Source organism: Mastomys coucha, unplaced genomic scaffold (genome assembly GCF_008632895.1).
Source record: "Mastomys coucha isolate ucsf_1 unplaced genomic scaffold, UCSF_Mcou_1 pScaffold5, whole genome shotgun sequence".
Taxonomy (NCBI): Eukaryota; Metazoa; Chordata; class Mammalia; order Rodentia; family Muridae; genus Mastomys; species Mastomys coucha.
Window position 1 is genome coordinate 24000709 of NW_022196911.1, and position 13094 is coordinate 24013802.

Genomic DNA, 13094 nt, shown 5'->3' on the forward strand with positions numbered 1-13094 from the left:
GGGTGGAAATGGGTAGGTAGGGGACTGAGGGTGGAAATGGGTAGGTAGGGACTGAGGGTGGAAATGGGAGGAGGGAGTTGGGTAGTAAATAATGATCAAAATACATTGTATGAAATTCTCAGACTTAATAAAAATATTGCTGTACACCACTAATCTCAGCACTCAGGAGGCAGAGGCAGGTGGATCTCTATGACTTGAGTCTAGTTTGGCCTACATACTTCTACCTAGTGAGACTCCTGTCTCAAAACAAACACACCAGACAAGAATGAGATGGCAAATTTTATGTGATGCGCATTTTATCTTAAAAAAAAAAAACTAAAAATTTGAATGCAAAAAAAAATTGCTAAAGATTCTAGAAGTCTCTTTTGTCTTGTTATTTGGTCTTTACTTTGATACTTGATTTTCCTTGATTCAGAGAGATCCTTAATTCCCTAGAATTATCTGAACGAATGAGGTGATTCTCAGAACACTGTTGGGGCACTTTTGGAGTTGGGGCTGGTCATCAGACAGGCTAAGCCACGATCTGAACCTCTACTCCCCGTCCTCCCACGATCTGAACCTCTACCCCCCGTCCTCCCACGATCTGAACCTCTACCCCCCATCCTCCAGGGAAACTTGATAACTAATCCATCATGCCTACATAATAAATCTTGTATCAAAATTTCTAAGCTTCTAAGTTTGGGGTTCCTGGGTTGATAAATACATCGAAGAGTGGGAAAGTTTTGCCCTCCTACGGAGCATGGACTCAGTCCTTCCCAAAGGCCTTGCTGCATCTGCTTCATCTGAGTGCTCACTGCAGCCAACTTATTTATTTATTTATTTTTGCAAGTCACTATAAGTAAATGTTCCCTTGAGTTTTGTGAGCAGTCACAGAAAGTACTGAACCCCGGGCGTGAGCTATGGAAGTGACTTGAGTTTGCAAGTGGCATCTGAAGTGGGAGGAGGTCCTATGGGATTGGATGCTTGGGTTGATGGGGACAGTTAGTTAGCTCCAGGTAGCATCAGGACTGAATCGCAGGACTCCTGGTCAGTGTGTATAGAACTGGATCAGACAGGAAACTGCCTTCCCACACCTGGTGTCAGCATACCGAGAAACATATACATGGTCCCTTAAAAAGACCCACCCACCCCAGAATGAAGCAGATGAAGCAAAGCACTGTGTTCTATCTTACCATTCCTAAGAATGAACATAGATCCATTGTTCACCAACTCACCTGACCATAGAAATAAAGGTGGTCAGTTACTGTAAAGTTATCAAATAAAATGTCGTGCTGTGGGCACCAGCCCAGGCTCTTCCTCATTTGAACCATGTTTTTTGAAATTTCACATCCGTGGATATACACATGTCCTTTGGAAGGAGTAATGAGACCTAGAACCAAGCGGAGAGGACATCCTGAAGTCACTTTCAGTCAGAGGCTGTAAGCAGGAAGGCCTATCACCCTGGCTCTGTCTCTTCTCCCACAGCCCAGACTCGTTCCACTTTGTCACTGAAGGATACTTGTCCCATGCGTGAGAATACACAGGAAAGATTGGAGACAGGAGAAATACCTCCTGCATCTGGGTAATTCCAGTCTGGCTAAACGAATTCAATTATGTGGGCATTTGCAAAGTAAATCACATTGCTGCAAGGATTATGGTAAATCTGAGTGATTAGTAAATATGGGGGGGAAGCCCTTTGGGAATCTAACAGTTTAGGGGGGGAAGCCCTTTGGGAATCTAATGGTTTGGGGGGAAGCCCTTTGGGAATCTAATGGTTTGGGGGGCCCTTTGGGAATCTAATGGTTTAGGGGGGAGCCCTTTGGGAATCTAACGGTTTTGGGGGCCCTTTGGGAATCTAACGGTTCTGAAATGTAATCCTCAACAACAAGGTCTGACTTACCCTGATTGACAGTACATATTTGTTTCCTGAATGAATGAATGAATGAATGAATGAAGTTACTGACAAATGTAAACTAGTATGCACTTTGACGGCCTGACTACCTACATTGTTTTTTCTCTTTATTCTATTTAGAATGACAAGAGCGAAACATTCTTCTCACAAAAAGTTCAGAAAAAGGAAGAAAAGGTGTAGCCAAAGAAACAGAGCCTGGGAGATGAGCCAGAGGTTAAGAGCCTTTGTTCTCAGAGGACTAAGGTTCAGTCCCCAGAACCCACGTGGTGTTTGACAACCATGTAATTCACTTTCAGGGGATCTAGCACCCTTTTCTGGCTTCCTTGGGCATCAGGCACATACATGCATGCAGGCAAAAAACATTTATATGCATAGAATAAAGCAATAAATCTTAAAGTAGGTGGTTATGACACATGCCTCTAATGCCAGCACTCAGAAGGCAGAGGCAGGAGGATCTTTGTGAGTTTGAGGCCAGCCTGGTCTACAGATGGAGTTCTAGTACAGCCTAGGGCTACACAGCCAGGCTCTGTCTCAAAACAACCAACAATACCCACTTAAAAAAACAACAAATGATGTCTAATAAGTTTCACCATAGGAAGATAAACTACTGTTAAATATATATATATATATATATATACATACATAAATATATATTTATACTAAAATAAAAAACATAAGTTGTTTTTTTAAAATAACATTTTCTTTTCTGTTTTGTGGGTTTCTAGTTGTTTGTTAGAGACCAAGTCTCTATGAATGCGAGGTTGCTCTTAGCTTTGCCATGTAACTCAGACTGGCCTAAACAGACCAGGCTGGCCCTTCTAGGCATGAACGAAGATGCTCCACTTCACTGCTCACTGTTTGTCGTCACCGTGCTTGTTTCAGAAAACTGTATCCTTTTTATTTTTATTTATTTTATTTTTTTGAGATGAAGTTTGATTGTGTAGGCCAGCTTTATGGGCATGTACTACTGTGCACGGCTAGAAATACATCATTTTAAAAACCACATACATTTATTTACATGCCTCAGTTGTGTGTGTGTGGTGGTGCATAATACATGTGGAGGCCAGAGGAAAGCTTGAGGGAGCCCGCTCTCTCCCTGTACCATAGAGGTTCTGGGGTTGAACTTAATTTAAGTCTTCAGTCTTGGTGGCAAGTGCCTCTACGTGCAGAGCCATCTCACCAGTTCAGATCTGTATAACTTTTAAGAGCTAGAAAAGATCTCATGGTCACCAAGTGTGGCCTGTTTAGTTATTCAGCCCACTTGTGCCTTTCCCAGTAAATCCCTTGTATGAGGTCTGTTGTGTGGTGTGACTTTGTGCTATTCCCTGGCTCCCTACTACCAGGAAAGCTTTCCGTTCAGAACTGTCACGCTTACATTGGGGATCTCCCCCACACACACACTACCCCTCCCCGAATAGCTGTAACTCCTCCAGTGCACACATAAGGTGGCTCACAACTAGCTGTGACTTCAGCTCCAAGAGACCCAACACCTTCCCAGGCCACGGTGGTGAGTGTTAACATGTCTGGGTACATGAATGCTGAAGCCAGAGGTCAACCTTAAGTGTCATTCCCTGGGAAGTGTCGGCCTTGTATTTCGAGATAGCTCACTTACAGGGACTGGAGGCTTTGCTGATTGGGCTAGGCTGGCCAGAGAGCCCCAGGGATTCACCTGTCTCTTCCTCTGCAGCACTGGGATTGCAGTGGGCGTTGGGGACTGAACTAAGTCACCATCTTGCATGGCAAGCTCCCTAACACGGGAGCTGAGACTACGGTGAGGGCTTCTACAGTTATGCAAGATATCTCTATACCTCCTCAGCTAACAGGAGAGCGGAGCCCAACTCAAAAATGCCAAGCTGCCTCTATCGTGTTTTCTGGAGCCCTGGAATACTGTGATGAATGTAGCACACAGACACACACACTCACACACACAGACACACACACTCACACACACAGACACACACACTCACACACACATGCACACACATGTGCACACATGCTCACACAAGTGCATACATGTTCACACACATGCTCACACACACTCAAATGCCCACACATGCTCACATACACATGTGCACACATGCTCAAGCATGCATGTACACACAAACACACACACACACACACACACACACACACATGCACAGTCACTCATACATGCACTGATGATCCAAATGACAGTACCCTTCTACAGCCCTCTACCTGTGGGAGAGCTGCAACCCAGGGATCGAACCCAGTGCTGGGAAAGTACTCAGTCATTCATTTGGACCCCTGGCTCTTTAGAACAAACTTCTCCCGTTACAGGGAAATCCACAAAACTGGCGTCAGTGTGGAAGACCAGGATGTGTTAGGAGAGACCAGGTGTGTTAGGAGCGCAACCACTGCTGCTTTCCCCTAGACTTCTACATCAGAGGACGACCGCAGTGGAAGGGCAATATCAAGACCACATCCAGAGGCCAGAGAGATGGCTTAGAGGTTAAGAACACATACTGTTCTTATAGAGCACCCAAATGTAGGTTCTAAGTCACAACCACCTGTAACTCCAGCTCCAGTAGATCAGATGTCCTCTCTGGACCCAGCAGGCAACTAAACTCACATGTACAGACCTATAGACAGGCATACATATAATTAAAAGTAAATCACTTTTTAAAGGTAACAAGGTGTAGGAGCTGGGGGAGATAGCTAGTAAAGGGTTTGCCATGCAGGCTTGAGGACTGTGTTCAATCCCAGCTCTGGGGAGGCAGAGGCAGGCACACACCCAAAGCTCCCTGGCCAGCCACCCTAGGCTAAACAGCGAGCCTCAGGTCCCTATGAGTGAACCTGTCTCACAAAGCACGGTGCACAGCACCGAGGAATGACACTTGAGGCTGACCTCTGGTTTCCATCCACACACCCACAGCCATATGAACTACATACACGCCCAATAATAAAAGGTGACACTCCTCTAGAGTAATTATAGAAGGTGTTTGTACAGGGTAATGGTGGTGGTGCACATCTTTAATCCCAGCACTCAGTTGGCAGAGGCAGTCAGATTCATGAGTCTGAGGCCAGCCTGGTCTACAGTTCGAGTTCCAGAACAGCAGGGGCTACACAGAAAACCTGTCTCTAAAGAACAAAACAAAACAAAAAAACAAAGAAAAGGCTTTCATGTAAATTCATAACAACCGAAGATGTAAATAACTTTAGAGAAAAACTAATGAAGTAGAGAAATAATACATAATAATAAATAAAGTTTGGGATTTTTTCTTACAATACTATATATATATATATATACATACATACATACACATATACATATATATGTATATATCCCAAACATATATGTGTGTGTGTGTGTGTGTGTGTGTGTGTGTGTGTGTGTGTGTGTATCTAGTATGGAGTTGGATATAATGGCACATAGCTATAATCCTAGCATTTGGCACTTGAGGCTAGTCTGGCCTACACAACAGATCCTGTCTGCAAAAAATATGGCCTTGGAAGGCTTTTGCTAGCCAATGTCCTGGGGAAGCAGCTGGATTTTCCTGAGTATCTGCAGATCTCATGAATATCATATGTGTCTCCTAGTGGCATCTCTTTCACTAATCCAGAGTTAATTTTTTTGTATGGTCTATCATTTTGTTAGGCATCTGTGATAGAGCTTCTATAAGACTGCATTCATAGGGGGCATTTGCAGTTCAGCCTTTCAGTCAATGAAATCGACGTGTTCTGTACAAACATACTGTTCCAGCATTGTAGGTCCAGAAGTAAACAGGGCACATTCTTAGGGGATAAGATGGGATAAGGAGACAGAGAAATCACATACACATACAAACAAAAGGCAGACTTTGAGAAATCCTGGCCACAAAACAAGGGACTGTAATAGGGAAGCCTGTGTGAGGAAATATGGATAGACTCATGGCCTTCCTTAACAATCCAGTCCCTGATGTTCGCACTTGACACAGCCTATGGGAGCAGCTGGACTTCTTTGCCAGCAGTAAGAACTTCACACACACACTGGGAGAGGACTCCCTTAGCCTAACGTGTTAGGAACAGCCTGTATTTGAAGAGGTCTCCCGCTCTAGCAATGCCTGCACCTCTGTTTAGGAAACTGTGGGGCTTCGTTGCAGTGTGGCACACATGAAATACACCCACTGTATGTGTTAGTTGATACTTGGCTTTCAGTCTTGATAGCAGAGGTATGTACAGGCCAAGAATGCCTCCCATCAATTGTCAGTAAATCCTGCTGTTCTTCAAGTGTCGTTACATTTATTTGTGAAGAGACTTACAGCTGCCTGACTGAGCCACTAACAGGTTCCTAGCCCTGTGGTACTCTGTGTGTAAGAACCTGTTGGTTTCTGGAGCTCCTTCAAAGCTGAATGCTCACTCCTTTGCTTTTGTGCACAGCTTTATATGTGTTAAACCTCCAATAAATGTTTCTTAAATGAGCTTTCAAATTTCATAGGATATCATTTCAGTTGACAGGATGTGAAATAATTATTTCAACATAAAAATTACTCTGAAATTGGTATTTTAGGACAACTCATAGATGCCACCCTAAAAGTACCCTGAAAGTACCCATCAGATCCAATGATGTTTTTGTTGGGAGATTTGAGTTGTTAGGAGATTAGCAGTGTCTTACATGGAACAGGCAAGTCTTATCTAGAAAGAGACTAAGCACTGTTCACGGCTTGCCACAGATCATGAAATGCAGCTCCGTAGGCTGACTGAAAGAGGCAAGGATTTCCTTTTCTGGGTGTAATTACAGAACTGTGAGCATATACAACCAGATACTACAAAGATGGCACAATTAACAATAAACTATGTCTGATATTAAAATGTCAATGAAATTTAGCAGAGAAGTCCAAAACCTAACTCTGTGCAGCCATTTATTAAGGGCTTGCTCAGCAGAGCTGACTCCCACAGGTACCTGTCAGAATGGAGCAGACCGTGGTTTTCCCTGCTCCGTTGTGTCCCAGAAGAACAGTGATCTGCTCCTTGTACAGTCTCATGCTCAGATCTTTGACAGCTATGCGTTTACTCCTTCTTGTATAGAACACCTGTAGGAAAGTCAGGGTGTGACTGGCAGGGTAAAGCCACACACAGAGGCACGTCTGCAGAGTACGGCAAGCCTCATATCCACATCAATTTTAAATTTCCTTTGAAAGTTCATCAAGCAGGGAGGGGGCTGGAGAGATGGCACAACAGTTAAGAGTTCATATAGCTCTGGTAGAGGGACCAAGTTTGATTCCAAGTATCCACATTGGCTGGTCCTAGCCTCCTGACCCTCTAGCTCCCAGGGTATCTGAGGCCTCTGGCCTCCATGGGCACCTGCACTCATGTGCACATGCCCCATCCCCAACTTCCCCACATACGCACTCCTAATTAAAAATGAAAATAGCTTTTAAAAGGTAGGTCATTAATGGGTATCCAAACTGAAACCCTTGTAGGGGAGTCCTTCCTCTCACAACTCCACAACTTTGAGCTACTGAGGAGTCTGCCTGGGAACCTCTTTTCGAGTCCTGAAACACGGTAATAGGAAACCTGAACCAAAGGCCTAGGAGTGCAAGGTAGGAAGGCTTGTGGCACGGACGGAATTCTTCTCTCCACCTAAGGCTCTGAAAAAGGTCACCCCTGCGGCTGAAGAGCCTTCTGATTTCCAGCTCGGAGTGCTCCAGAATTTTAAAAGCTATTTTTTTTATTATTTAAGAAATCCATGCTTTAGCCGGGCAGTGGTGGTGCATGCCTTTAATCCCAGCACTTGGGAGGCAGTCTATGTTCAAGTCTGGCCAGCGTAACACAGTCTCCTGCTGCTGCCTGTGGATCAAAGTGCAGAACTCTCAGCTCCTCCAGCACCATGTCTGCCTGCATGCTGCCATGCTTCCTGCCACGATGATAATGGACTGAACTTCTGAGACTGTAAGCCAGCCCCAATTAAATGTTGTCCTTTATAATGTTGTCCCAATTAAATTTGTTGGCCTTGGAGCCAGGCTGTGGTGGTGCACACCTTTAATCCCAGCACTTGGGAGGCAGAGGCAGGTGGATTTCTGAGTTCGAGGCTAGCCTGGTCTACAGAGTGAGTTCCAGGACAGCTAGGGGCTACACAGAGAAACCCTGTCTCAAAAAACCAAAAAAAAAAAAAAGAGTTGCCTTGGTCATGGTGTCTCCTGATAGTAATAAAACCCAAACTAAGACAGTGGCTTACAACCATCTATAATGGATCTAATACCCTTCTCTGGTCTTGCAGCAAGAACTCATATGCATAAAATACATATGTAAATAAACCTTCAAAAAAGAGTAAGGAGGCAGAGGCAGGTGGATTTCTGAGTTCGAGGCCAGCCTGGTCTACAGAGTGAGTTCCAGGACAGCCAGGGCTACACAGAGAAACCCTGCCTCAAAAAAAAAATCAAAGGAAGAAAACAAAAACTATCTATAATGCCACACCAGAGACGGCATTGCATTTCAGTGTCTGATTTAGACCATATCTGTCCCATCTAATAGCATTGGGCTGGACGTTGGGTATGGGATCCACCAAGGGTCATTGGGACTTAGATGTCACTTGTTAGAGGTCCGTCCAATGATGCCAGGAACAGGGTATTACAGGAGTTTGTTCCTCACTCCCCTGACCTTATACCTATCTGCTTTCTCCAGTTCTGAAGCAAGGGACGATCTTGTCCTTCGACTTCAGCCTCCTTTTCAGCAGGGGTGCCATTGGCTCAGCTGTGAAGCAGATAACAGGGAGTGCGCTGCAAGCAAGTGGAGGGAAGGAAAGGCACACCGGAGGGAGGCGGTAGGGATGGCCCAGGGGTAAACAATGATTACATCTGTCACAGTCAGAAAGAGCGAAGGGCTGGCTCTGCTGATTGGCTGAAATCATGCAGACCCATCTGCGCCAAGACTGCGTGTATTATGAAAAGAGCCAGAGCTAGCAGGAGAGAGTGAGAGAACAAGAGAGAATGCACAGGAGAGCTGAGGAGGCTCCTAACTACTGCTTTTATAGAGGATCTGGACCAATTTCATGGGTGTCCTGGGCTAGGACATGATCCACTTGATTTCCCAGGCAGAAGGCAACACAAGGCTGAGTGGTTTATTTATTTATTTATATGCATAAAAAATATATTTTAAAATTTTATTTATTTAGTGAATTGAGTGCTCTGCTGCATAAACATCCACCTACCTGAAGAGAGCATCAGATCACCCTATAGATGGTTGTGAGCCACCAAGTGGTTGCTGGGAATTGAACACAGGACCTCTAGAAGAGCAGTCAGTGCTCTTAACTGCTGAGCCATCTCTCCAGTTCTGTTTTGTTGGGGTTTTTTGTTTGTTGGTTTGTTTTGGTTTTGGTTTTGGTTTTGGTTTTGTTTTTTTGAGACAGTTTTGACTACATATCCCTGACTGCCCTGAGTTCCTATGTAGACCAGGCAGACCTCAAACCTACGAGATCCATGTGCCTCTGCCTATCAAGTGCTGGGATTGAAGGCTCATGCCACCATATCCAGCCAAGTTAGAGTTTTGAGGTCATAATACCAAAGACCAGAGTCAGAGTGTCCCTCTGCTCTCTTTTATAGTTGAAGAACAGAGATTTCAGACAGCCACACTCTGTAGAGACCACATGCACTGAGACTATACCTGTTGCAGAAATCCTTAGTTAACAGGGCTCTGTGTGTAGCAGGGCTCTGCAAGCACCTCCGGCGCGGCAGCTGCCTGCTCCGTGTTTGGAAGCTAACAGTGAGATCTGGTTTTCATTTTGATTTGGTGGATACAAGTCATCCACCAAATGGCTGCACTTCTGGCCTACCTCCAATGGAGATGCTTGGTGCTGGAGGTTGAGAAGACCCTGCTTCTGAAAAAACCAGACCAACGGGCCTTCCATTTAACTTCATGACAGGAAACAGGGCATTTCAAGCTGTGTTTCTAATTTTTGAGAATAGGATTACATAAGGAAAGCCAGATGCAGATACTTACACCCAACCAATGGACAGAAGCTGGGGACCCCTGTGGATACATCATTTAAAGGCTGGAAGAAGCTGAGGAGGAGGATGACCCCATAGAAAGACCAGCAGTGTCAACTAATCTGGACCCCTGAGATCTCTCAGACACTGAACCACCAACCAGACAGCATACACCAGCTGATATGAAGCCCCGAACCCCGCATGTATACAACAGAGGACTGCCTGGTCTGGCCTCAGTGAGAGTAACCCCCAAGAGACTGACGGCCCCAGGGAGGGGGGAGGTCTGGTGGGGTGAGGGTAGGGGGTGGGGACATCCCTTGGGAGATAGGGTGGGGAGAGGGAGGAGGAGGAATGGGATGAAAAACTGTCAGAGCGTGGACCAGGAGGGGGATAACAATTGGACTGTAAAAAAAAAAAAAATTAAATGATGATGATGATGATGATGATGATGATGATGATGATGATGATAATAAACAAAACCAAGCAAAAAACCCTCTGAATTCCAAAGAACAGTTTGTAAGCATGGTTTGAATAAAACACAAGCTTAGAGGGTGGTTTCTCAAGTCTCAGTGAGGTAGCTGGAAAGCCAATACCTTATACAGATGTTGCATTTCAATTGTGTTCATCTGGTCTGTTGGCTCCTCCTGCATGAACTCCTCTTTCGAACTTTTCTCAGGATTCTCAATATTCAAAAACGGCAGTACTGCTGGAACGGGCTTCTTGGGCTGGAATGGGCACTGCACAAGAAGTTAACTTACACACTAATTGTTCATGTGATCTTTCTCCTATAGGAGATACATTTTGGTGAACTAGACCCCTGCCCCACAGGCAGTTTACTTGCTGAACCAAATATTTCGTGGCACGTGGAGAAGCTAACCAGCTCACTGCAGGATTGACTGCAGGTCATCTGCATTTCAGCCATAATCCGTGGCACTCAGAGAGGATCTGAGAAAACAGCCGTACATCCAGGCTTAACTCCACTTGGAAAGTCGCCTTACCAGTAGTCAGGTTCTTCGGGGAGAGACCTGGATGGGGCTGCTGCTGTCATATTTACCTGTTTCTCCATACCCCAAGAAAGAAGGCGGGGCGGATGCTGCAGAGGGTTCTCACTAGGCCCATAGGCACACGTCCACAGGCCACGGCAGGAGGCTGAGCTGAGCATAAAAACTTAGTCTGTGGATTTCTGGGATTGTCCAGAAAAGCTGTGGCACTGCTATTGGCACAATGGGGTGGTCACAGAGGCCTCCAGGGGCCTCTGCTAATAAAGCTTAGTGGAGAAACAGGGTGTGAGAACTCTAACAAGTTGGGTTCTGAATTCTGTGGGATAATAATGCAGGGCCTGGTATTCAACAGGCGTACACTGGATGAGCTGACCCTCCCCGTCTCATCCTCGAGTCCAGTGCGTCGAGACTCACTGGTAATGATGTTCCGCTGCCAACCACAGGGTGATATTATGAGGCAAATCGAGGGTAGAGACTTACTGGTGCCCAAGATCTTAATTGGTACATCATTGGGAGATGGAGGAACACAGGTGACAGATATAAAAAAAAATGTAACGTCTGACTGCAAAATAGCAGAATCAGAGCTTACCTTGGCAAAGATGTACCAAGACTTAGGTATTCCAAACTTTCTTGGGAAGAGAGATTCCACCAGAAAGGCTATCAGACAGTACAAAAAGGAGTCCAGCAAGAGCATCACCAGCACCTGAGAGAAGCTGAAGTCTCCCCAGACATGGCCTATGTTCCTCCACTGGATGCCTGTGCCTGTTCCAAAGAAGGTAGACAGTGGCTGACTACGTGTTGGCAACTGTGCTCATCCTATGAGATTCAGCCATCCTAATCTAGAGATAAGGGGTAGGGCGGTCCTGGAGAACTGAAGTCTTCATTCCACACTGGAAAGGCAACGGAGGTGGGTTCTGATGTTAGCAAAGAATGGCAGCAGCAGCAGCAGCAGCAGCAGCAGCAGCAGCAGCAGCAATGCACTTACCAACAGGGTGGGAAGGTGAGTGGACAAGGCACCCCCGTTTTCCTCAAATGTCACTGAACTGAGGCACTGCTAGAGTGTACTCCCCCACTCAGAGGGTAGAGGTCCTTCCTCCTGCAGCTAATCCTCACAAAAACAACTCCATGAATATATCCAAAAACATGTTTCTTAGTTGATGCTAGCACCAATGAAGTTTATAAGCAATGCTAACCACCACAGGTTTTTAAAATACCTATTGTAGTAGTGCCATGGATGACACCTATGACTTCACACAATAGGCAAGCGCTTTACCACTGAACTATATCCCCAGTCCTTCCCTCTTTTCGTTTAACAGACAAGGTCTCTCTAAGTTCCTGAGGCTGATCATGATCTCTCATTCCTCCTGCCTCAGCTTCCCTACTAGCTGGCATATGCCACCATAACCAATTAATGGAGAATTTATTAAAGTTCCATTTTCATCCTTTTACTTTTCTGTATGGATATGGTGTGTGTGTGCATGTGTGCATGTGAACCACGGCATATGTATGGAGGTTGGAAGACAGCAGGAAGGATGTCAGATCTCGCCTTCCTTTTACCATACAGACTCTGGGCATCAGATGTGAAGGTAAGCAGCTTTAACCACTGAGCCCTCCCACAGCCCTGTCAAGGTTTTGTTCTGTCTTCACTATTGACTTATTAGTATCTTTTATAAAGAAATGTAGTGGGGCTGGAGAGACAGCTCAGCAGCTAAAATCAATGACCACTTTCCCAGAGGCCCAAGGTTTGATTCCTCCCACACACAAGTGTGTCAGCCTCCTGCATATCTCTCTTCCCCTAAAGTGAGAGGTGTTTTTGTCTCATTATTCCAAATTACAAGGGCAAGCTTCTAATGGTGTGACTGAGTTCCTTAAACATTCTGAACATAAGCCAATTGCTGGCCCAACATGACTTATGTGTCTTCTCCACTCTAACCTGTCTTTCCCTTTCTCTTTTCTTTTCTTTTTTTCTTTTGGTTTTTCGAGACAGGGTTTCTCTGTGTAGCCCTGGCTGTCCTGGAACTCACTCGGTAGACCAGGCTGGCCTCGAACTCCGAAATCCACCTGCCTCTGCCTCCCAAGTGCTGGGATTAAAAGTGTGCGCCACCACTGCCTGGCTTCTTTTTCTTATGCATCTTAATTTCAATATTGATATTTTGTTTCTTTTTCTCTGTAGGGCTAACAAAGGATAAACTGAAACCTTAAAAACTTTTAAGACAAGCCGGGCGGTGGTGGCGCACGCCTTTAGTCCCAGCACTTGGGAGGCAGAGGCAGGCGGATTTC

At 45.4% G+C, this 13094-nt stretch overlaps 1 protein-coding gene across 3 annotated transcripts in view; it reads right to left on the reverse strand.

Moving 5' to 3' along the window:
• The window catches only part of LOC116077841 (ATP-binding cassette sub-family A member 17), an 88448-nt gene that overhangs the window by 42348 nt on the left and 33006 nt on the right, over positions 1-13094 (reverse strand). For all 3 annotated transcript variants that reach the window (XM_031352654.1, XM_031352653.1, XM_031352652.1), the window contains 4 exons: positions 11404-11576; positions 10407-10550; positions 6792-6921; positions 1215-1369 (listed from right to left, as the gene is read on the reverse strand). In XM_031352654.1, the coding sequence (XP_031208514.1) occupies positions 1215-1369; positions 6792-6921; positions 10407-10550; positions 11404-11576 (602 nt within the window). The remainder of the gene's footprint in view (positions 1-1214; positions 1370-6791; positions 6922-10406; positions 10551-11403; positions 11577-13094) is intronic.